A 22,282-nucleotide genomic window follows, 5' to 3' on the forward strand; every position below is an offset into this window, starting at 1 on the left:
GCCAAGCACCCGAAGATTCCGAGAATAGCCCCGGTGAGAGCTAATGGCAGTTTGGGCGGTTCAGTGACCAGTTATTCGAGTTGGGTTTGCGAGAGGCTATCAGTCACAGGGACGCAGATATGTTGTCATTCCGCCGGCAGTCACCTAGAGTACGTGATTGAAAGGCAAGACAGTAACTTGGCAGAGCACAAGAAAAGTTCATCGAGGGCATGAAATAGTCAATAATGCTCGAGGAGACACAGAGGAGAATATCCACCACAAATGGCAGGATATACAGGACAGAGCGTGAGAAAAACATAGCCACTCTCGATCTCTGACATTTACGTAATCACAATTTCCTCCCTTTCCTCGACTCGGACGGCCATGTTACGCACAGTGTGAGTCCCCTCCTCTATCACACTTTTGAAGCCGTCTAACGTTTATGAACGGACAGAAAGCCCAAAAATGCACGCTCAAAGCGAGCGCTGGAGGCGCGTGAGCCGAAGGAGGTCGAGGGACCGCGGCAGGCGATATTCGTAAAGGGCACGCATACAGGCGAAATCGTGAACAACGCCATGAAGGAACTGGTGCGCCCCTTCCTTCCCCTCCTAACGCTAACGCTAAAATGCCATTTTGCTCTGCAGATGGCGCTCAAGCGCCCCGACGCGATCTCCTTCTCAAAGAAAAACCCCGTGCACCCGTTCGAGGACGCGTCCTCGCTCGAGTTCTGGGCGCAAAAGAACGACGCCTCGCTCTTCGTCGTCGGGCAGAGCACGAAGAAGCGCCCGCACGGGCTCACGTTCGTCAGGATGTTCGACTGCAAGGTGCTGGACATGTGCGAGGTGGGGATCGAGGCGTTCGTGAGCATGCACGCGTTCAAGGTGCGTCCTGCCCTTTCTCCGGCCCGCGCTCGTACGGTGGCAGTGACCGCGGCGGGGCGCAGACGCCGAAATCGACGCCGGGCCACCGCCCGCTGCTCCACTTCGCGGGCGAGCTCTTCGACACGCACCCGCGCCTCGCGCAGCTCAAGTCGCTCCTCCTCGCCTTCTTCGGCGGGCCCGCGCTCGAGAGCATCCACGTCCCCGGGCTCGAGCACGTCGTCTCCGTCTCCCTGGCCCCCGCGCCCCCCGCCCGCGCCGCAGACGACGGGACCCTCCTCCCCAGGGTGCACCTGCGCACGTACACCGTCACGCGCGACCGCGCGGGGCGCGCCGCGCTCGCGCCCATGGGGCCCTTCCTCGACCTCGCCCTCCGCCGCCACGTCCCCCCCGAAGCCAACGCGCACCTCCTCGCGCTCGCGATGAAGCGCCCGAAGCTCAAGAAACAGGATGTCCAGAAGGGCTTGGGGAAGCGGAGGCGGAACGTCGAGGTCGACGAGATGGGCGACGTGAGGGGGCGCGTGCATCTGGGGAAGCAGGAGCTGGGGGGGTTGAGGGGCAAGCGGATGAAGGCGCTCCGAGGGGGGCCGGGGGAGAGCGGGGAGGAGAGCGAGGAGGAGAGGCCGCGGGAGAGGAAGCGGAGCAGGTCCGGGGATTGAGTGCGCACGAGTGGGCTTCGTTTGTGTCTTATTTTTGTTTCCCGCTACTGTATATATGCTGTTTTCCGATGGAGGTCCGCAGCTCACCCGGATGTGCGCGTAAAGGTAGACCATGGAAGCCTGACATGGATTTGGCTACTGACACTACATACCTATGCGCCACCGCCTGACCTGGGCAGCGCAGATACAAGACATACGGATACAAACGAGCGAAAGACAGGACGACGGCGTCAATAATTTATAATGCAGACAACAAGCGACCCAACAAGAACGGTAGCACGCCAACGCCACCGTCCGCCAAAATCCAAAAAAGACAGGAAGCCAAGGCCAGCTAAACCTGCAAGAAATCCGTCCTTGTCGAATCCGCATCATCCGCCCTCTCCCGCCGGCTCGTGCCCAGCAACGAGCGCAGGCTGCCCATGCTCGGTATATTGTGGTTGAACCGGATCGGGCTCGTCCCCGGCGGGGGCAGCAGCGAGTGGTGGGAGGGGTTGAGCGGCGCCTGGCTGGACTGGCTGGGGTTCGAGGCCTCGGTGGGCGCGTAGTGCGAGCCGGAGGAGGCGTAGCTCGCGGCGGTCGCGCGGCGGTTCGGCTGCAGGTCGCGCGTGCTCGTGTGCGCGCGCGACGAGGCGAGGTCGGGGAAGTGCGGCTGGGAGGGCGACGGGGAGGCGCGCGGCGCGGCGGAGTACGCGTGGCGTCCCGCGCCGTCCCTGTGCTGCAGCTGGCGCGTGATCCGCCGGTTGATGAGCGCGAACCCGAGGAGGATGAGCAGTGCGAGGCCGGTGATCGCGCCGAAGAGCACGGCGAGGATCGAGGAGGTGGGGAGCGCGGCGGGGGCGGGGGCGGGGGTCGGGGAGGCTGTGGGGAGGCTGGGGCGGGTTAGTGGGCGTGGAAGGAGAGGGGAGGGGAGAGGGGTTACCCGAGGATGGTGTAGTTGAGGGTGGTGACGGCGGGAGCGCTGCGTGCGAGGTCAGTAGGAGTGTCACTTGGTCGGGCGGGAGTGAAATGTACCTGCTGGTCCACGGCTGGGAGCTCATCGCGGGAGCGGACGTCGCAGGCGAGGCAGAGGAAGACCTGCGGGTAATACCAAAGATGCGTCAGGTGTACTTACTGCTGTAGCAAGTGCGCACGTACGAAGGCGTGGTGAACACGATATAATCGAGATCGAGCCAGTTGTTCGCGCCGCTGAACCGCACCGTGAGGGAGACAAAGTGCGACTGCCCCTCAATGCTTCCGTCGTCGACATCGAAGACATGCTGGAAGAGCGGCTGCTGGAAGGACGTGTCCTGCGCGTACGCCGAGAGCCCCTCGAGCAGGGTGCCGTCGTAGATGACGTCGTAGTTTGCCTGGAGAAAGTGTCAGCTGTGGTATGGTCTGCCGCAGTACTTGGCGCGCACGTGCAGGGGCCCTTTCGAACCGAATATGTAGATGGCAGATCCTGAGAGACGTGTCCAGCATGAGAGTCCAAGCATCGCGGTAGACTGCGAAGGCCCTTACCCCCGAAGGTGACATTGAACGAGGCGCCATCGGCGTTGGCGGCGTGGTACGTGGAGTAAAGAAAGGACTGCAGGTCGGGGTCGGTGGGCGACTGCACGGCCCAGCCGCCGGGAGAGTAGAGAATCTCGGGGTGGGTGTCGTCAATGGTGTAGTTCATTGCGGGCAGGGTCCATAGACGCGGACGCGGGCGCGGGGTGCAACGAGCGACAAAGGTTAGTCTAGAGAGAGGGCTGGTGGGAGCTGCAAAGGAGACGAGACATGGAATATGTCGGGAAACATGATGATCTTGGAAGATGACTGATTTTGGAGATGGTATCACCGTCAACATTCAAGAAGCTGTATTGGCAGGTCGTTTACTTGCGCTGCTAAAGGGGTTAGTCCAGAGAGTCCGTGCCATTGAAGCGTTCGAAAGAGCGGCACACTGGACTGGAGAACCTTCAATGCCACGGACTGCCTGCAGCTGGGTGGCAGCCTCAGCCACAGACTCTTGTATTCTTATCTGCTTAGTAAGCGACAAAGTATCTTTGGATCTCCCGTCCGAGCCTTTCGCTCTCAACTCAGCTCTGTGCGTTCAAGCTTCCCTGGGGCGTAAAACGAGAGCCTTACAATATCATAAACCGTTTCAGCTCTCTTTCCTCTCGCGCAATACCACGCTCGTAGCGCATAGGACCAGGAACAAAGCAACCATGAAAGTGCGTCTCCCCTGCCATCCCCAGCTGCAGTCTCCCAACACTCAGCCAGATAGCAGTCGAAGGATGCTGCCACGGCGAGCTCGACAACATCTACCAAGAAATCGCCCGCCTCGAGCAGCAGAACCATTACAAAGTCGACCTCCTCCTCATCTGCGGCGACTTCCAGGCGATCCGCAACCACCGCGACCTGACCTGCATGGCCGTGCCGGACAAGTATAAGCGCCTCGGCGGGTTTCACAAGTAAGTTGCGTGGTGCGTGTTGGGGGCATAAGACGGTGTGGGGACGGCTTGACGAGGTCTCTGGCAGGTATTATACGGGGGAGAAGACCGCGCCTGTGTTGACGATATTCATCGGCGGGAACCACGAAGCGTCGAACTATTTATGGGAGCTGTGCGTAGCATCCAAAAAGCACATCTCAAACTCTCCTCACCTTGCTCGCAGGTACCACGGCGGCTGGGTGGCACCCAACATCTACTACCTCGGCCACGCGGGCTGCGTGCACGTCAACGGCGTGCGCATCGCCGGCGCGTCGGGCATCTTCAAGCCGCAGGACTTCCGCCTAGGCCAGTCCTTTCTCTTGCGTCTGCCTCCCACATCTACTGTGCTGACCGCGGACGCATACAGGCCACTACGAGCACCTCCCCTACGACAAAGGTACCATGCGCACGATCTATCATATACGCGAGTTCAACGTCCGGCGGCTCTCCCTCGTACGTCCCCCCGACCCCGACCCCGTCCCCGCCTTTTCGACTCACTCACCCCCCGCTAGCTCTCCTCCCCCGACATATTCCTCTCGCACGACTGGCCCAGCACGATCACCGCGCACGGCGACGCCGCGGACCTCCTCCGCCGGAAACCCTTCTTCCGGGACGACATCAGCTCCGGCAAGCTCGGCTCGCCGCCGCTCATGGGCCTCCTGCGCGCGCTGAAGCCGGCGTGGTGGTTCGCGGCGCACCTGCACTGCCGGTTCGAGGCGGCGGTGGTGCATGGCGGCGGGGAGAAGGTGGAGAAGGCGGGGAAGAATCCGGATGAGATTGTTATTGATGAGGACGAGGAGGAGGGTGGGGTTGGGGATGAAGCAGAGGGGGAGCAGGGGAGGGCGGAGGGGAAACAGAACGAGAACCCCGACGAGATCGTCCTGGACGACGAGGCGGCGGAGGTCGTCGCGCCGCCCCGCCCGCCAGCGCCCCCCAAAGTGACGACATTCATCGCGCTGGACAAGTGCCTCCCCCGCAGACAGTTCCTCGAGGTGCGCGTCCCACGATCCTCTCGCGCGCTGAACGCGCACTGAACACCCACCGTCTGATCCCCAGGTAGTTGACGTAGGGAGCCCGCAAGCAGGAGACGGCGCGCCGCGGCTGGCGTACGACCCCGAGTGGCTCGCGATCACGCGCGCCTTCCAGCCGTGGCTCTCGACCAGCAGGTCGCAGCCGCCCTTCCCCGAGGAGGCGCAGGCGCGCGAGATGGTGCGCGCCGAGCTCGCCTGGGTGCAAGCAAACGTGGGGGCGAAGGAGGTCGGGGAGTGCCAGGTGTTCGCGGTGACCGCGCCGGGGCCGTCGCCCGAGGACAGGGCGCAGAAGAACCGGCCGCGTACGTCTGCAGCATTGTGTGGTCAGGTGAATCGACCGACTGATTGGATGGTCACGATAGCGCCGGTCTACCCGAACCCGCAGACGGACGCGTTCTGCGCGATGTTGGGCATCGAGAACAAGGTGCGCGCGAGCGCGGGCCGTGCGCCGTCCAAGCAGGCAGATCCCGAGCCTAGCGTGTCTCAGCAAGCAGGGCCCGAATCCAGCGCGCCCGCGGACGCGGGTGCACTCCCTACCACCCCGAGCGCTCCAGACCAGTCATGAGGTGCGGCCCTCGTAGTGGTAAGCCAGTCCACCTCCGGTGTTGCGTATCACTCACGAGCAGAGGTCATCAACGTTCACCCAGCGTTTCGAATATGTATGTATAGATCGCGCGCGCCACTATATCGCGGCTTTCTGACGGACCGCGGTCCTAATTTATAGAATGATAAGAGCGTGCCGGGCGTTCCATGGGAACCTTGTGGGAGGGGGGTGAATGGTTTAGCATGCATGCATGCGGCACTGTGACCTTGTACCCAGTGCGGTTTAGTGTAGCAGCGGAACCGTATCCCGCCGCAGTGCACCCAGTGCATCGGGCTGCGGTAATCTAAGCACGATATCTGAGAACTCGGTGCCGAATGCGCCCACCGTCGAGTACATAGCCGCTTTCAGGCTTATTTGATGGTGCCTGGCTATGGTGTTGTTGGTTGAGTGCAGTGTGATGGCAATATTGCGGCCGATTGGGTTCTGTTGCAGACTGATCGACCGCTGGGCTCAGATGGATCGTGCGGTGGGTCGGGCGCTGGTTGGCTCGTGGGTAGTACGGTGTTGTGGAATAACGCGAAGGAGGGGGGGGATGGGGGGAGCCACTAGCTCTTGCGTGCGAGGCGTACAGCCTGACTGCACGGGCTGGGGAAAGTGGTTATCTTTGTCAGTCTCGTCGTATGTAGAATACAGGACACAGACGATGAATGATCCTCAGGCTTTGCTTACCGCTATTTGGAATTCGGAGAATATCTGTGATTGCATGCAGAGGTTACTGATGAGCACCAGTCGATACCACAGAGACATTTGCCATGAGCCGGTCATAGAAAATAGTTTCGACCGGTCCTGGCTTACGCACAGGCCAAGAACCTCACTGTAGGGGGCCCCGTCGAACTTGAACTCAAATAAAAGAAGGGAGGAACTAGGAGCCTTGACACTCGCCCCCCTCCTCGTCCAAGGACTGCCACGACGACCCGGAGCGCATGTATCCTGGACGCTATGATGCAGGAGGTCCATCCTCAACGTGGAGCGATAACGAAGGTCGGTGTTCACGGCAAGTCAGGGCGCTGCTTGGAACGATATCATGAAGGGCTGGATCCACTTCGCGGGCGCGTCGCTCCGAGTCTCAAAACCTGGGGCTTCACCCGTTGGGACGATCGCGACTCGAGAACGCCAGGGTCGCAGCTAATCTTCCCGCTCTTCGAGTCGAGTCGCGGCCAAAGTCAGACTGAGAGTAAGGTCGACCCTAGCACCGAAAAATCCCGGGTAATATCACGGCTCTCGATCGGGTACTAGTTCCAGTGACGGATCGCCCCACGCAGAACAGTCCCTGGATACAAGAGTGGCGCTCGGCCGTCGCGGACGGGCGACGAGCCACTGTTACAGCCAAGAGTCCGTTCCCGGCTCGTCTGCGGGAACACGCACACCCATATCATATACACGGTTCGCGTACCTCCCGAGCGGTGCTCTTCGTGGTAGGCACGGCCAGATGACCTCTTGCAGACTCGATACCACAGCGTGTGCGCGGACGGGGCGCGTGAGCGTATGAAGCAGGATCGTCAGCAGCGTACGCGGACAAGGAGAAGGAAGCAGGTTTTGCATACCGCGGGCTTCCGGCCCAGTGCGTCTTCCTTCCCGGTCGCATATCTCCGCGAGGCTGCCGCCTGGCGAACTCGTGTGCGCCGACTACATCGTACGGTTGCACGAGGGCAGGCGGCGTACTACCTGGCGGGCGCGTGTGCGCCGGCTCACGATCTCAGGCGGAGCGTGCCTGGTCAGCAGTCGGCGCCGCGCGTCCTCAGCCGCGAATCATCGAGGAGGAAGGAGGGCCCGACTTGGATTGGAATCACGAGGAGCCCGAGCAACATGTACACAGGCGTCGCGCCGTGTTCAAACCGTCCAGTGGGAAAGAATCGAGGCGCCGCTCGAAGCGAGTCTTACTGGCCTCCGGTCGAGTACCTGAGCACCAGAGAGTCCCTGTGGGGAGACGATCCGAGAGCACCAGTCCCGAGCTCCGAGCATATCTGCCAGTGCGGGGGTACGAACGTCGGGATAGCGCATACACACGGTCCACTGCCGTCCTATGTGGTTTTCTGTGATGAGTAGGTATGGGCACTCAGACAGACAGGCGTCGAAGCACTCCTAGCGACTGGCGCGCGCTTCGCCGTGCTGGACGGACTGCCGCATCGCAAGGGACCAGGCAAAACTGCGAGTTCCCAGCGTGTCTGCGGGAACATGAACGCCAGCACGGCGGGTATAGTGTATACACCGTGCGCGTACCTCCCTGGCTATGTGTAGAGCAGCTCTGCGTGATAGGCACGACCAGACGGACCCAGAAAAGCTCTTCGGAAATAGAGACAGGTGCGCGTCGTCCCTGGGCCTGCCGCGTGAGCGTGAGCGTGAGCACGAGCGTAGACGGGATCTTCAGGAGTATAAACGTACAAGGAGCAAAGAGCCTCATAAATTTGCCTGGGGGGATGCTGGTGAATTACGTTTGCGTCCGGTTCAACGAGTCTTCCCCATGGCAAATTTCAACGTACCTGTACAGCCCGGACGACTCACATGTCTGTATCATAGGGAAAGTATTTGCGCCGCCCACTCACGAGCTGCACACTTGTCTCTGGCAAATTAGAAGCGCGCACCTTCCCTGCCCTGCGTTTTTTTTGCTATAGTCGAGTTTATTTGATGAATCCAATGCTTCTTCGGATACGCCTGGCTCCTTCATTTATGCACATTCAGCCCGCTCTGGTCCTCACCAATATGACTGTACGCCCGCGTTCAAAGGATCTCGCCTGGCCAAGGCCAAGGGATTGGCGGCACTTACAGTGTGCCACAGCCTCGGACGGACGGACGGACGGACGGACGCTCTGGGCCAGCGGGCCATCGAACAAGCTACTCCGCGCTTCTCACCTCTTCGCGTCTTCTGGAGTCGAGCCTTCGCGCGTGCTCCGCTGCGAGCCAAGTATACATGCTCCGCGAGCGTGCTATTTTTGCGGGCCGCGTGCCAGTGCATGGAGGGTTTCTCTGGGCTCGTGAGCGTGACCTTGTCGGATGTATGCTCCCCCGTAACGTCAACGCGAGCTCGTCAGCAGGCGCTTTGCTTTGTGATGCAGGGCTTTCGGTGTCCGTAGGCTTGCTGCTTTGGCACACGCATAGCATGGCAGCGTCGATTGCGAGGGACTCGGAGTCGACAGATGGTTTCAAGTACGGTGCAGTGTACGGAGCAAGGTCGCATCAGGCCTGACAAGCTCGTCCTCGACCACGGAAGTGCTGTCGCTGCTCCATCCAATAGCACGCGGGGCCCATTGATCCCAAAAGACAAGTCCACATCATATCGCGCCCCGAGATGCCCGCGCCGGTTTTCCTTGCAATCAGAATGATTTACAAGTGTCCTCAAATTGCTGATGGGTGGGCAATCCATCGAGCATCCAGGCTCAGTCTTACTCCGGTGTGCTGACCTGCCATCGCGGGCGTTGTGGAGCCCCGACGCGGTGATCTCGTTTCGCAAAGGCAAGTGTCATTTGTATACGTCCGCTTCTGTGTACAGTACAACTCTAACTGGATGGAGAGAGGCGTGCCTGGACGGGCGACGATCTGCAGGTCGCGCATCTGGGGAAGAGATCCGTCGCGTCGTCGGAGCGATTGGATTGGGTCGGGCTTGTCTGCATGAGCGAGCGCACTCGCGTCCCTGGCGAGCACCGCTTTGCGCTTCTCCCGTCGCGTCTCAGATTCGACGGTCCAAAGCCACGAAGGAGGTACTCGCACTAGCCCCATGGAGTGGACGTCGCACTAACTGGTCATACATATGACACGCCCGTTGAGATCCTATCTCACCGGAGGACCCACACGGAGGATTATTATGCTCACGGGAGCAAATTCGCTGGCCTTGGAGGCGCAGCACAGACGTTGCGGACGATTTTCAGGGCCATTCCTTCTTCCTTGTTAGGCATCATTGCTGATTGAGTGTGCACCCAGGCACCGACGCGGGCGGCTGTGGTGGGATAGACCGTATGTCCGTGACTCTATTGGTCCGTGTATACGAGTGTGCGGTTAGCACGGGTCGGTATCGGTGCCGGCTGGGAAGTATCGTTCCCCCCGCGAGCGTAGGTGTGCTATTGACAGAGCTGCAGTAATCGTCGCTGCTGCACAAGGACACTCGCATGTAAGCTCGTCAGCCCGGCCCCAGAGTGTGAGTACGTACTGATGAACGATCACCCAACGCCAGAGCTGCGGCTTTACGCCTGCTCATCCGTTCATCCTAACCCTTACTCACGGTTTCGTTCTTTCTTTCTTTCGTGACGAGCAAGATCGCGCTGTCAAGGCGGCTGACGTTCCCCCACCGCTGTTTGCACCCTCCGGAGCGGGGTAGGGGGACTCTGATCCTTGCAATACAATACGCTCTCGCCCACCGCCGAGGGCACATCCTTTCCGCGTCGCATCTCAACGTCTCGAGCCCGGACAGCCTCCAACAACGCCACCCAGCCCAAGGCCTGGAGCGGCGCTGGTTGCCCGAAACGGCGCGCCTGTGCATTTTGGCAGGCCGAAGGCGGGGTAACCTTCTCACGCGCGGACGGAATCGCACAAGGGTCCGCGAGCGAGTGTTTCGCTGCGCGGGTGCAATGGGACTGGCGATCGGGCGGGAAATTAGGCTTGTAGCGAGTGTGGTGTCGCTGGAGGGATCAGAGAATTAACCGAGCACGAATACGCCTGATCCGGGCGGGCTCCGAGCGGGTCTCTTGCCGGCAGGTTTCTGCGGGGTTGAGCCGCGCAGGACGCCCGGGTGGGATGTCTCGGACTCCGCACTCTGTATACACGTCTGCGTATCAGTGCGAGTCGTCTTCGGGTCACACCCGGCGCGGGGCGCGAAACTCGGCCGGGCTTGGGTGATCCATGGGCCACGCTCGCGAGGAGACCCGCAAGCAGCGCAGGCCGTTCCTTTTCCAGATGCGCGGGCACCACCAGAAAGCAGATCTGCAGCAGATGACGCACAGCCACAGCGAGGGCTGGATCGAGCGCCGGGGGTTTCGCCATCCTCGCGCCTGATTGGCTCGCGGGCCAAGCCCAGCCTAGACTGCGCCCAAATAAGGATAAGGTATAGCCAGACGCGGCAGGTATTGTATTCCGTGGTGGGCTGCTCACGCGAGAGCGGGGAACTGCGCGTTTGTTTTCACATTCGTGAACTCTACCGTGGGGCGCAGGCTGCAGCCCGGGCGACTGTCTGCATAGCCGGCGACAAGCCAATCATGGCCGTGCCCGAAGCGCGAAAGCCAAAGGCGAGCTTGTCGGGTGCGATTCGGGTGCTAGACAGTGGACCGAGCAGCGGTTATTGGCGTAGACCGCATCATCAACGCGAGCGGAAAACAAAAACCAAACGCGAACGCGCATGTGGGCGTTATCGACGCAGTGGCGCGGGTTCGGCGCATTCTAGCTTAACTTCGGTACCGGGCGGGCGAACATCTGCCCCTGACCCGACAGTGCGGCGCGCACTTTGAACTCCGCCACGCGGGTGCCTTACTTAATTGAGGTAGGTGCTCAGGCACCTCTTCAGCGGCCCTGCCCCCCCCTTTTACCCCTCATGGACGGCGTCGACAACACCGACACTACCGCCCGCATCGTCACCGACAGCGACCACGCACACCCCAAGCAGGAGCCCGCCGACTCGCCCGCCTCCGCGTCCCCCACGTCGTCCGACATGGCCGCCGCCGTCGCCGCTCAGCCGCTCGTCCCCGGCGCAAACGCCGTCCAGCCAGGGACAGGAGTCAACAAGCGCTACCGCCCCGCCCCCGCCAAGACCTTCCAGTGCAGGGGCTTTGGCGACTGTCGCATGGTCTTCAGTCGGAGCGAGCATCTGGCACGGCATATCAGGTGCGTGGTTTCAGCCAGTAATATATCCCAGTGGGCGGGTCGTAACAGTCCCCCAGGAAACACACCGGCGAGCGTCCGTTTACCTGCCACTGCGGCAAGCAGTTCTCGCGGCTCGACAATCTCCGCCAGCATGCGCAGACCGTGCACGCCGACAAGCAGGAGGAGAACGAGCGCATGATGAAGGACCTCGCCTCGCTGCATGCGTCCATGTCTGCCAGCAACAGGACGGGGAGCAGTCGGGGCAAGCGCGCGCAGGCCGCGGCCGCTGCTGCCTCTTCCGCACACCAGTCCGACGGGCTCGTCAAGTCCGAGGTGCAGTCCATTCCGATGCATCCGCGCCCTGGCACCAGCACCGGGTACGAGGGGACCGGCCCCGACCATCCCAGCATTCTCTACCACAACGCGGCCTCGTGGCAAGTCCCCTCTTCCAGCGTCGGCGGCGGCGGCGTCGACCGGACCAATATACGGTCGTCCAGCCATTCCTTTCGTGGCCCCGGCCAGTCCTTTCGTGCCCCTACATCGACCGCTTCATCCTCAGCTTTCGGCAGCCACCGTCAGCAGCAGCAGCAACAACAGTACCAGCAGCCACTCGCCCATTCCTTTCTCCCCCTCTCCACCGGACCATCATTCAGCTTCGGTCTCCCCGACCTCCCAGCGGGGGATGCCCGCCCCGGATCCAGCACTAGTCGCCCACCCACTTCGGGCGGCGGCCCAAATGATGGTGCCCCAAGATCGCTCCCGCCCCTCGCTGCAGTCGTCTCCTCTGCCTTCGCCTCACAGCCACCCCCCGCAAGCCTCTCACAGTCAACCACCCGCGTACTTCCCCTTCCATCCGGGCCCCCATACTCTCTCCTCCGACGACCTTCAACAGCCACTCGTCCAGGCACAGCTCCAGCAGCGTATTACAACCCAGTCCGCCCTATATACGATGGAGGCGTTGGATTGGTCGGTGCTCGCCCAGAACTATCCCTACCAGGCCTTGGACGCGGCCCAGCAACACCAGGTGGCGGCAGCCTGGCAGCAGCAGCAGCAGCAGCAGCAGCAGCAAACGCAGCAGCAGCCGCAGCATCATCATCCACTCCCGGCTTCCCCGGCGGCCTCGGAATCAGCGACGATTCACCATTTTCGTTCCACCCTCCAGCCCTCGCCGACGCACAGCCACCATTCGGAGCCTATCCTCCCTCACCACCGTCAGCCGCAGGCAACAACCCTCGCAAACGGCCTTTCCCAGGATCATACGATGATGATGGCCCGCGTGAGCGCAGAGAGCCTGCTGGCGGCAGCGGCGAGTACGAGTACGAGTACGAGTCGGAATCCAGACCTCAGTCTCGACGGCTCTCCGTCATGGAACTCTGCAATGACACAGATGCAAGCCCAAGAGCTGGAGCAGTTCTACGGCCAGTATCAGCAGCAGGTCCCGCCTACGCATCAGGTTTCGGACCAGCAGCAGCAACAACAGCAGCAGCAGAGCCTCCCCGCCCAGACACCTCATCCGGGCTCGTCTCATTCGCTTCCGCCCTCGCGCTCCACGATTCCAGCCCACCACTACTCCCAAGAGCTTCACCGGCAGCAGCAGGCGCAGCTTATGGCGGCGCGCGAACGCCAGCGGCAGAGGGAGAACGAGGAGCAGGCGCGCAGGAATTCGGAGGAGGCCGAGTATCTCCATATGCAGCAGCAGCAGCAGCTCGCCGCTTCGTATCGGCAGCAGCAGCAGCAGCAGCAGCAGCAGCTTCAGGCCCAGGCCCAGGCCCAGCAGCGGCAGTACTTTCAGCTGCAAGATCCCCCTCGGCCTCTCCACCACTATCCGCCGGCGGCGCATCATCAGCAGCTTCATCCCGCAGCCCACGATCACCTCCCTTCGCCGCAGCTGTTCAGTCAGCAGCATGACCACCACCACCAGCAACAGCACTATTTCGACGGCCTCCCCGACGGGCTCGGCAGCCTCAGCCCGGCCTCGGTGATGAAGTTCGAGGACGGGCCCCTCCACACCCCACCCTTGCCGTTGGAATAGGATACTGGCGGGAAGGCGAGCCGCAGCTAGTCTCTGCGTGGTGAGCCTTCTCGCCAGCTGATGTTAAAAAGTCTGTCTTTTCCCCCTCTGGGCTCTGGGCTCCCTGTGTGTCTATGCTCTCGATCGGGTCGGTGTTCTGCGACGTCAGTGAAGGTGCCTTTTCGTTCAAATCTCTTTGGGATCAGCATAGTCCATCCTGTTTGTTTATTTTTTCTCTGCGGTCTTGTTCTTCCCTGGGACGGACGGACGGCCTCATACAATTCTTATATATCACAGTGCAAAAATCGGCTCGTATCTTATTGTTGTCACCGCTAACGCTCTGTCTGCATATAGTGTACCATCTACTAGTTTTCCCTTTGGCTTCTGTAATATCGACCGGGTAGACGCCGCTCGTCGCTCGTATACCGTAGTATCTGTGTAGCTGGCTCGCGCGTTGTATATATACACGAGAACGACGCCAATGTCATCCACATCCGCTCTGCTTTGCTTTGCTTTCGGGTCGGGAACGGAGCTGGCTTCCGTTCGTCGGACAACATGGCCTGCTGCCGACGACAATGAGTCTGACAGCGAAGCCACACAGTGGGATCAGAACATCCACAGCGTCAGCGGCGCTCTCGCTTCGCCTACTTGACAGGACTTCGTGAGTCTGACAGGATGATGTAGAGGGTGTTGGAAATAATTGGCGCGTGCCGTCATATATCATATACATCGGGAGTTATACCGAATCGCGATACATGATACGTTCTACGCTACAAAGCAGAATGTGATCGGTAACATCTGGAAAACAACAATGCGACGTGTAAATAGGGTAATCCGTAGGGTGTGCGTCGTGGAGTGGAATGGGAAAAGGGAAACGTAGCCGATCCGGGAAAGCGTGCAGTGGCAAGCAACGATACATGTTCCGCTGTATAAACATCTATTCGATCATTTCTTTGCGCGAGCGGGCTTGGACGACGACGCCGGTGGCGGCGCCCCGAGGGTGACGGCGTGATTGGCGTTCTCTTTCGACGTCGATGAAGGGGGGACTGGCGTCGAGAGCTTCGGCGCTGCCGCCGAGTAGGATTCGCCCATGGCAGCCACGTCGTCTACAGGCTTCATGGCGTCGGCGTCCTTGACCTCCACGTGCGGCTGCTCGCTCTCCGATCCGCTCGACCTGCGCTTCGACGCCTCCTCGAGCATCCGTCTCCGCTGCGCCTCCAGCTCTTCCACCCGGCGGATCACGTCGATCTCGCCCTGAACGACGATCCCGTCGAGCCAATGATGGTGTATCAGCTCGCTCGCCTTTGCCCGTTTCTCAGGATGCAGCCGCAGCATGGGCGTGAGGAAGGACGCGATGGTGTCCGCTTCCTCCTTGGGCAGGAGATACTTGTCGTGCAGCACGGCTTCGAGCGGCCAGAACCGTAGCTTCTGAATGTTCCGCAATTCACCTGGCACGTGCGCACATCAGCCATCGGGACCTACAGTCAATAGGCAGACCGCCGGCTTCGACGCACCTTTCCGCGTAAAGAACTCGTGGCTGTACTTGCCCGAGAACACGACGCTCTTGGGGAACTCGCCCATAAGCTCCATGATCTGAGCTATGTGGTCATCGTCTTTACTGTATCTTGTGCCAGACGCCGGATCGAACAGGTAGTCACCGCCTGTCAAAAGTTCGAAGATCTGTAGATAGGGAGATCATGGCAGGATCGTCATCAGTTTGAGTTTCGGTGCCGTAGAGTAGAAGGTTGACAGAGCGGCCAGGAACGAGCAGAAAGATGCACGCGAGAGCTTACCACGCAAGCTACACTCCATATGTCCGCACTGGGCCCCCATTTGGCGCCAAGGATGACTTCTGGACACCGGTATTGCCGCGTCTGAATATCATCCGTAAAATGATGCTCGACCCAACAGGCTGACGGAAAATACTTCCGTGAGTGGACAGACTTGGGGATTAAGTGAAACAAGCTCGAAATGAAACGTTGCACCGTACCGTTTCCAAGGTCAGCGATCTTCACGGTGATCTTCTCGTTCGCTTCGTAGATACTCGACACGGTTGTATCCCGGCTTGGTATGGAGTCCTGTGACATGGCTGAGCTCGAGAGAGGCACGTCAGTGGAAGTGGATGTCGAGGGCATTGGCATACTCCTCTCCCGCCCTGCCGGCGCCTCACCACCAGGCTCACCCGCCGCAATATTCGTCGGAGCTTGCTGGCTAAGCAGCGATGGCCCCGCCTGGCTCCCAGCTGGCGGAGGCGTCCTCTTGCCAAAATCTGCAGTGTCCAGCGTGACGCCAGACATCTTCTCTGCCGCCTGCTCCGTCGAGTCCTCCCGCTTGGGTCCCTCCTTGTCCGACTCGAATCCCGACGCCTTGGCGCTGCCGACGCTCGCAGGCTTGCTCGCGCCGCCGTCGTCAATCTTGCTCATGCCGAACGACCACTTGTCCAGTACGGAGGACGAGCCGAAGGACGAGGACGGCGATGGCAGCGGTTGTGAGCCGGTGATAAAGACGGACTCGGAGCGCGGTGTCTGGTTGCCCCCACGACCCTTGGAGGGCGGGACACCGATGAGCTTCGTCGGGGGCGCCGAGTTGGACGCGGATGACGCGGCCAACTCCGCCTCGATAAGCGACTCGACGTCGTCGATGCAGATCAGCACGTTCTCCGGCTTGAGATCTGCAGCAGCATACAGACGGCATTAGCATATCAGTCGCCCACTCCGGGGTGCACTACTACTCGGGGTGTGAAGGCTACGGCTAGGATGCGCGGTCTCGGCAGACTCACCGGTGTGGATGACGCCGCAGCAGCGGTGCATGTAGTCGAGGCCCAGCAATATCTGCTTCGCGATCTGCTTCACGAGCGGCATGGGCACGCCCTTGTTCTGGTGGCGTTTGATGAGCCCGAGCAGGTTCTCACCGAGCACCTCGAAGACCATGCAGACGTGCGTGCCGTTCGGGCCCTTGTGCCGGAAGTGGTCGAGGAAGGAGATGACGTGCGAGCGCCCCGGGTGCGTCTGCGCGGGTGAGGGTGGCGGGTTTGGGTTTTCGGGCGTGGGCTCGACGGGCGGCGTGGAGGAGGTGATGAGCCGCTGGAGGAGTTTGATCTCGTCCAGCGCGGTTTCGGTGTAGCGGGGTGCGGATTTAACGACTTTGAGAGCGACATGGCGGTTCATCCTGTTAGTTCATAGAAAAGAAAGGTTGCGTTATAGCGTCAGCTGAGGAGATCTGGTACAGGGTAAATCGACCGCTGGGAAGGCGAGCGAACTGATCTGAAACGGGGCTTGCGGGATCGGGCTCTCGTTCGCGCAGTCAAGGGATCTGCGACCAAAGGCCAGCCTCCTCGCCGAAGGGCGTGCGTGCCAGATACATCGAGGCGATCTGCCTCTGCCGACGGTCTGAGGGTGCTCGCTGAAGCCGAGGCAGAGTCTCGCATCGCTCACGTTTCAGAAGAGCCCGCAGACAGCGCGAGGTGAGCGTACGAGATCGAAATCGAGCGTACTTGCCGCACTTATCCCGCACCATCGAGTCCGATGCAACCGACCACTCCCCATACCCTGATGAGAGGGTTCATCCACGCCGTAGCGGACGTCCTCCTCCCCCGAGTCTCTGAAAGCTCCCCGCATCTAATCGCACCGCTCCAGCGTCCCAGAACACCGTTTATCGAAATATTCCGGGCGCAGCAACAAATTCCGGCCCAAAATGAAACATTGTACGCACTTTGTATCTTTCGCCAGCCAGACGGTAGAGAAATGACCCCAGCCGAGTTTGCGAACGACGACATATCGGCCGTCAGAGAAAGTGTCGCCAATGTGTACAGGGTGGTATCCGCCCTTGCAGTAATCCTCCCAGTCCTCCTCGTCTTCTGTCATGACAGAATGGTCGGATGAATAAGAGCCGTGGGACATGTTGAACGTCGGCGGTCGCTATGTAAAGGCGTTGATGCGGGAGATAAGCCACAGTCTGCGGCTGGAGCTTAGCATGGCTCCCAGAGATAAGCAACTTCCCTTTCCACTCACCTGCCGTACGCGCGTCTATCTCTCTCGTTCCCAGTCGCGTGAGCGAGTTCCTGCGTTTGCTATGTCGAATATAGCCTTGAACGCCGTGGCAGACGGCGTCGAGGGGGGCGGATGACCGTGAAAGGAGAGCCTGAGGACGTCCTGCACGCTGAGCGAGCAACATTCACCGATGGATCCCCGAATAGGCAATTGCTGTGTTCATTACCTCGCACGTGATTGGCCAGAGATGGCTCCGCCACACATCTCCGCGACTCTCCGAACACCCACTTATCGCTCGCGTGCGCCGCCCTCGACAGCCGCGACTGATCGTCTGTCGTCGTGTCGGGCGCCGCGTCATACACAGCCAGACAGTTCTCGTATGAAGTTGTTGTCGGCACGTCCACATATGCAAAACTTATGAACATCATGCAACGAGCACTTCGACAGTCCACTGTGCGCTGCACATAATTTCTCTGCATGTGCGAATTGTGCTGTCGTGACAATTAGTTCTTGTCAGAACTATGACGTAGTGTACATTCCACGGTGCCATGCTTGATTATGTAAGCAGGCGAAAATATTTCAATAAATCAGTTATTACGGCAGGTATTGTCTGATAAAAATACGGAGGTTACCCGCTTTTGCAGGACCCCTGAAAATACCGATAGATGCCGGTGCAAGACTCGATTTTGTCATGTCCGGACTTTTTCTGGCGGCCCCCCGCCTTTATGTCCGGATAAAATACCGGCCTCGGCCAAGGTCAGATTCACGTCCGGACTATTGCCCCGGCCTCTAGGAAACAGCAAAAATCACCCGTTGTAGTCCACAAGTCATTCTAGACACTAGATATATATACTCGGGTGTATGAAAACCTGAAACGTGCATAGTCTGAGGTAGAAAGTTCAATAGATAACGGAAGAGCCTTCAGGCTTGTCTCCAGCATGCAAAGGATAGACGTGGCAGGCAAATTGAGTGATTCGGCAGGCAGCGAGCATTGCCAGGGTCTGAGAGACAGTGCGAAATACCCGCCCGTTCATGGCTTCGTAGCCCTGGATGGCGAGATATGATACCGCAGCGATATTGGAGCCATCCGGCACCCAGCTGTGTCTTCCATGTGTGCCTCCGGATTTCAGCGTAAACTGTATAATTCCGTGCAACTAAGGGGTACCCGAGGGTTCATGACTACAGGGGAGGCATGTCTATCCTTATTCGGTGAGAAATACCATACGGGGTAATGAATCTAATGATAATGTACTAGTCGCGACGAAGTGGCGGGTTGCTGACCATGTCCGGATACAACCGGCCTCACTGCTGGGGTGCCGTTGGTGTCCGGACTAAAAAACCGGGTTGGCCGGCTGAGACCCCTACCTACGTCCGGACTGGCTCCGGCGTCCCTTGCCCGAGCCGCTTTTTTTGTCCGGACTGGCACCGGCATCTATCGGTATTTTCAGGGGTCCTGCTTTTGCTACTTCGCCCTCCGATGAACATGACCAAAGACGCGCATATCAGGCAGGTAAATCACGTGATCCGGGCCTCCGGCATCGACTACCAAATTGAGAAGCACCCTTTACACTAATGCAAATTTGCCTTGCTGTGCAATACATAATCACTAAATAGCACCAAATATTTATTCCCTCGCAGTCTAATGGTTAAAGTGTTAGTGATTTATGTTGTGGGCGAGAGTTCAAGGTGCGGCTGTGCATTTTACATTTTTATATCTTTTTCTGTCTTCCATTGTCAAAAGTCCATCAGAACACGCTCATTTCTCTTAGATGTAGAAGCAGTAACTTTTTTTGAATAGTTTATTCTCCTCCCTAGAGCTCATTTGTAGTCACTATTTACTTAGGACTGCTATACGCAGGAAAGCCCTCAGGCGGCGCGAGCGGCGCGGGAGGTCACCTGAGCGAGAGGTGCGGGGGCTGGAGAGCCGAGGTTATGTACATCTGATGGCTATGTAGGCAATAACGGTGGTCTCAGATTGAGGCGTAATTTCACGGTAGGCACATGCTGCGCAATCCTGCAAACGACAAGGCCATAATTTTACGGCGATGCAAAGACCTACCCATATGGAACAGTTGCTGGAAGTACTCGATGGGCGACTTGTCATAGGGCAGCTGGGCGGCCGAGTGCTGTGAGTACTTGGCGAGCTTGAGTGACGAGTGCCGCGAGACGGTGCCCTCTCACAGCCGGAGGACGCCCATGACAAGGTGGGGGAGGGTCGACTTGCCCGCGCCGTTCGCGCCGAGGATGGCCACGCACAAGTCCATGCTACGAACCAATCAGATTAACCGTCGCGACAGGAAAAGGGTGGACACACTCGATACCGAAGGATAGATGTTCGTACAAACAATCCTCCTTCTCGTCGAATTTATAAGGTGATTTACTAAATGCCTAGGGTTAGAGCTGGCTTTGGGTTACCAGATTAGGAAGGAGCGTGGGAACACCTACCGTAACTTTACGGCCCATGTCTGTTTACACAACAGGGATCAGGTTGAGGGTGCAATGGGGGTCTTCAATGGGTATGTCCCACTGTAAAATTACGGCAAATAACTGCAGTAGCAGCTTGACACATCGATGATGTCATGGGAATGCTTTGTAACAGACTACCATGAGGTAGTTGTGAGGCATGGTACAGGGAGATGTAAATAGGAGGACGTGCAAGCGACAGAGGCAATCCATTTCCACAAGCTACTTCGATGTCCTCCATCGCTGCATTGACGACTATCCCGAGTGATCCCAACGACCCAGCCATCAAGGTATGTCACCTTGGATCAAACCATTGGCATTGCAGCAGTCCAGGACTCACTGGAGCGTAGATAGCCTAGAAGCGTGGCCTGTGTGACATTGCTGGTGAGTCACGGCACGAGTATCAACTCAGCAACATGGGAGCTCTTGGAGACCCACTTGAACGGAGATGACATCCTGACTCCGGAAGGGGTGGCATGGGTACTGGCAGAGACCACGGAGCATTGCTGTCTCCTCTCGCTGTCTGGGGATGCTGAGCAAGAGGCGTGGGGGCTGGAGAGCGGAGGTTATGTACGTCCAACGGTTAAGTAGACAATAACGGTAGTCTCAAGTCAGGGCGTAGTTTTATGGTGCGCACATGCTGCGCGATGCTGCAGATGACAAGGCCGTAATTTTACGGCGATGCAAGGACCGGCCCTTCAGGACAGCCAGCCAGCTATGCCGTAAGTGCACAGCATCACATGAGGCCAACGCATGGCCGCAGTAATATTTTATAAAGAGCGAGGCCTTGAGAAGAGAGACCAATTTACTTCTCAGCCAATTCTCCCCATGGCTACCATGCCCAGAGACCCTGACGATCCAGCGGTGCAGGTGAGTTTCAATGCATACATATGTGCATGCTCTGTGATATCTTACTGATAGCCTGCCAGCTTGCGCATGGCAGAGGTCTCCGAGATGGAGTCAGTAAGTACGGATAGATATAGATATGGCACTTGCCTGGAAATAATGCTAATGCTTGCCACCAGCGGAACTGGAGGCTGAGGCCATCAAGTGCCACCTTGTGTGAGTGATGTTGGCGATGAGGTTGCCGGACCCGATCCCCCCGCGAGTCGTTCGAAGAGTATGGTCGGAGTTGGACACTCTGAGGTTCATGTGTGACGAGCGGATGCAGACGTGGCTGGAGAGAGTATTGGAATGGGCGCGGATGATCATTGACCACTTTGATGGAGTGAACATCCTCACTGAGGAGGGAGGGAGGTGGGTGCTGGGTGAGATCATGGACCAGTGCCATGTAATGCTTCTGGCAGGTGATGCTGAGCGAGAAGCAAGACGTCTTGAGCATCGCGGCTACTTCAGGCCATTTCCAATTCCTGATATTCCTTTTTTACTTTTTTTTTAAATCATAGAAAAAATCTACATATTCACTAAATATTTCACCTTTTTCAAATAAATAACCTCTTTTTATTTTAAAAGTGTAACCATATTTAGCTGCATTATATAGTTCATCTGAAAAGTAATGATCAGTTCAATTACCTATAGGTGAGATAGTTCTATAGCCTGTACCTACTTTTATTCTTGTTTGAAGTAATGGTATCTTAATATTCTCAGGACTAGTAACATCGACTTCAAAAATACCAAAAGGGAGATTGTCACTATTTTCTAAACCTAAATTTTTATTTTTATTTAGAGGGGTAGCTGTATGTACTTCCCATCGCTCTGTGCCTGGACGCTGTACTTGCCGTAGTTTTACGCTACCCATATGGAACGGACGGTAGGCTGGCCTACCGTCCGTCGTGGGAAATACTTCCTTTTCGGCCCTTCTGACTATCTGGCAGGGGGTTTACGCACCTCCCAGTCAACATTGAAACACCCACCGAGACCCCCCTCCCCCCCTGCGGGCGCTTGTGTGCGGACGGCCTGCAACCCGCGACGGCGGGGGCTGGAATCGCTCCCCTCTCTCTGCTCTTTGTTGCAGCACCCTATTTCCACCCTTGTGAGCCTCTTTGCTTAGGCACCGCAGCCGCCAGACTGTCCCATTCAGCCTCCACCGATCTCCCTCGCCGGCACGGACATGGACAGTGGGGGCTGAAAGGGGTCAAATCTCTCCCCCGTTGCATGCGTCCCCCCTTCTGAAGATCCCTGAGTCTATCTCGGTAGGCACCCAACCCGCCAAACCCCATCGCTCGTGCTCCAGCGTGCTCCACCTGGGGCTCAGTGGGTCATGCAGGCTTGGAATTCACCGACAGACTCTGCATGTCTTGGACACACCCAAGGGCACCTCTGAAGTGAGGTTTGATCAGCCACCGCACCGTTCCCATGCCACAGTTGAGTTTCTACAGAATTACTATTATTCTGAGATTAACATCAGGAGGGATCGGACAGCTGGTGCTTAAGCCAGTACTCAGTCCGCTGGTGGTCAGGGAATGATTCTACACCC

The 22,282-nt window shown here is 58.6% G+C and overlaps 8 protein-coding genes across 8 annotated transcripts; 4 read left to right on the plus strand and 4 right to left on the minus strand.

Moving 5' to 3' along the window:
* Positions 1-355: 355 nt before the first annotated feature.
* Positions 356-1,896, plus strand: GLOTRDRAFT_66842 (Brix-domain-containing protein). The gene is made up of 4 exons (XM_007872781.1): positions 356-377; positions 434-566; positions 624-860; positions 923-1,896. Exons 1-4 carry the CDS (start codon positions 364-366, stop codon positions 1,514-1,516), a joined length of 978 nt encoding a protein of 325 aa, XP_007870972.1. The 5' UTR covers positions 356-363; the 3' UTR covers positions 1,517-1,896.
* Positions 1,848-3,452, minus strand: GLOTRDRAFT_141466 (uncharacterized protein; the record flags this gene model as incomplete). Its single annotated transcript, XM_007872782.1, has 6 exons — positions 3,014-3,452; positions 2,914-2,954; positions 2,651-2,862; positions 2,528-2,590; positions 2,436-2,474; positions 1,848-2,385 (listed from the first exon to the last, which is right to left on the minus strand). The coding sequence occupies exons 1-6, from the start codon at positions 3,339-3,341 to the stop codon at positions 1,848-1,850; spliced, it is 1,221 nt and encodes a 406-aa protein (XP_007870973.1). The 5' UTR covers positions 3,342-3,452.
* A 247-nt stretch (positions 3,453-3,699) lies between these two features.
* Positions 3,700-5,758, plus strand: GLOTRDRAFT_118318 (DBR1-domain-containing protein; the record flags this gene model as incomplete). Its single annotated transcript, XM_007872783.1, has 9 exons — positions 3,700-3,705; positions 3,755-3,945; positions 4,013-4,096; positions 4,148-4,230; positions 4,331-4,416; positions 4,476-4,955; positions 5,020-5,296; positions 5,357-5,577; positions 5,642-5,758. 8 exons carry the CDS (start codon positions 3,700-3,702, stop codon positions 5,557-5,559), a joined length of 1,410 nt encoding a protein of 469 aa, XP_007870974.1. The 3' UTR covers positions 5,560-5,577; positions 5,642-5,758.
* A 4,096-nt stretch (positions 5,759-9,854) lies between these two features.
* GLOTRDRAFT_133831 (uncharacterized protein) lies at positions 9,855-10,569 on the minus strand (the record flags this gene model as incomplete). Its single annotated transcript, XM_007872784.1, has 3 exons — positions 9,855-10,144; positions 10,231-10,342; positions 10,387-10,569. 3 exons carry the CDS (start codon positions 10,567-10,569, stop codon positions 9,855-9,857), a joined length of 585 nt encoding a protein of 194 aa, XP_007870975.1.
* A 544-nt stretch (positions 10,570-11,113) lies between these two features.
* GLOTRDRAFT_123536 (uncharacterized protein) lies at positions 11,114-13,894 on the plus strand (the record flags this gene model as incomplete). The annotated part of the gene is made up of 3 exons (XM_007872785.1): positions 11,114-11,403; positions 11,460-12,219; positions 12,275-13,894. 3 exons carry the CDS (start codon positions 11,114-11,116, stop codon positions 13,412-13,414), a joined length of 2,190 nt encoding a protein of 729 aa, XP_007870976.1. The 3' UTR covers positions 13,415-13,894.
* A 191-nt stretch (positions 13,895-14,085) lies between these two features.
* GLOTRDRAFT_82252 (kinase-like protein) lies at positions 14,086-17,462 on the minus strand. Its single transcript, XM_007872786.1, has 7 exons — positions 17,404-17,462; positions 17,105-17,347; positions 16,173-16,561; positions 15,384-16,064; positions 15,187-15,305; positions 14,908-15,073; positions 14,086-14,841 (listed from the first exon to the last, which is right to left on the minus strand). Exons 2-7 carry the CDS (start codon positions 17,290-17,292, stop codon positions 14,339-14,341), a joined length of 2,046 nt encoding a protein of 681 aa, XP_007870977.1. The 5' UTR covers positions 17,293-17,347; positions 17,404-17,462; the 3' UTR covers positions 14,086-14,338.
* A 2,097-nt stretch (positions 17,463-19,559) lies between these two features.
* On the minus strand, positions 19,560-19,845 carry GLOTRDRAFT_133834 (uncharacterized protein; the record flags this gene model as incomplete). The annotated part of the gene is made up of 3 exons (XM_007872787.1): positions 19,560-19,647; positions 19,697-19,770; positions 19,828-19,845. The coding sequence occupies 3 exons, from the start codon at positions 19,843-19,845 to the stop codon at positions 19,560-19,562; spliced, it is 180 nt and encodes a 59-aa protein (XP_007870978.1).
* A 230-nt stretch (positions 19,846-20,075) lies between these two features.
* On the plus strand, positions 20,076-20,911 carry GLOTRDRAFT_133835 (uncharacterized protein; the record flags this gene model as incomplete). The annotated part of the gene is made up of 6 exons (XM_007872788.1): positions 20,076-20,135; positions 20,200-20,415; positions 20,468-20,567; positions 20,624-20,715; positions 20,775-20,808; positions 20,871-20,911. 6 exons carry the CDS (start codon positions 20,076-20,078, stop codon positions 20,909-20,911), a joined length of 543 nt encoding a protein of 180 aa, XP_007870979.1.
* Positions 20,912-22,282: the final 1,371 nt, after the last annotated feature.

This window comes from Gloeophyllum trabeum (genome assembly GCF_000344685.1).
Source record: "Gloeophyllum trabeum ATCC 11539 unplaced genomic scaffold GLOTRscaffold_00019, whole genome shotgun sequence".
In the NCBI taxonomy this organism is placed as follows: Eukaryota; Fungi; Basidiomycota; class Agaricomycetes; order Gloeophyllales; family Gloeophyllaceae; genus Gloeophyllum; species Gloeophyllum trabeum.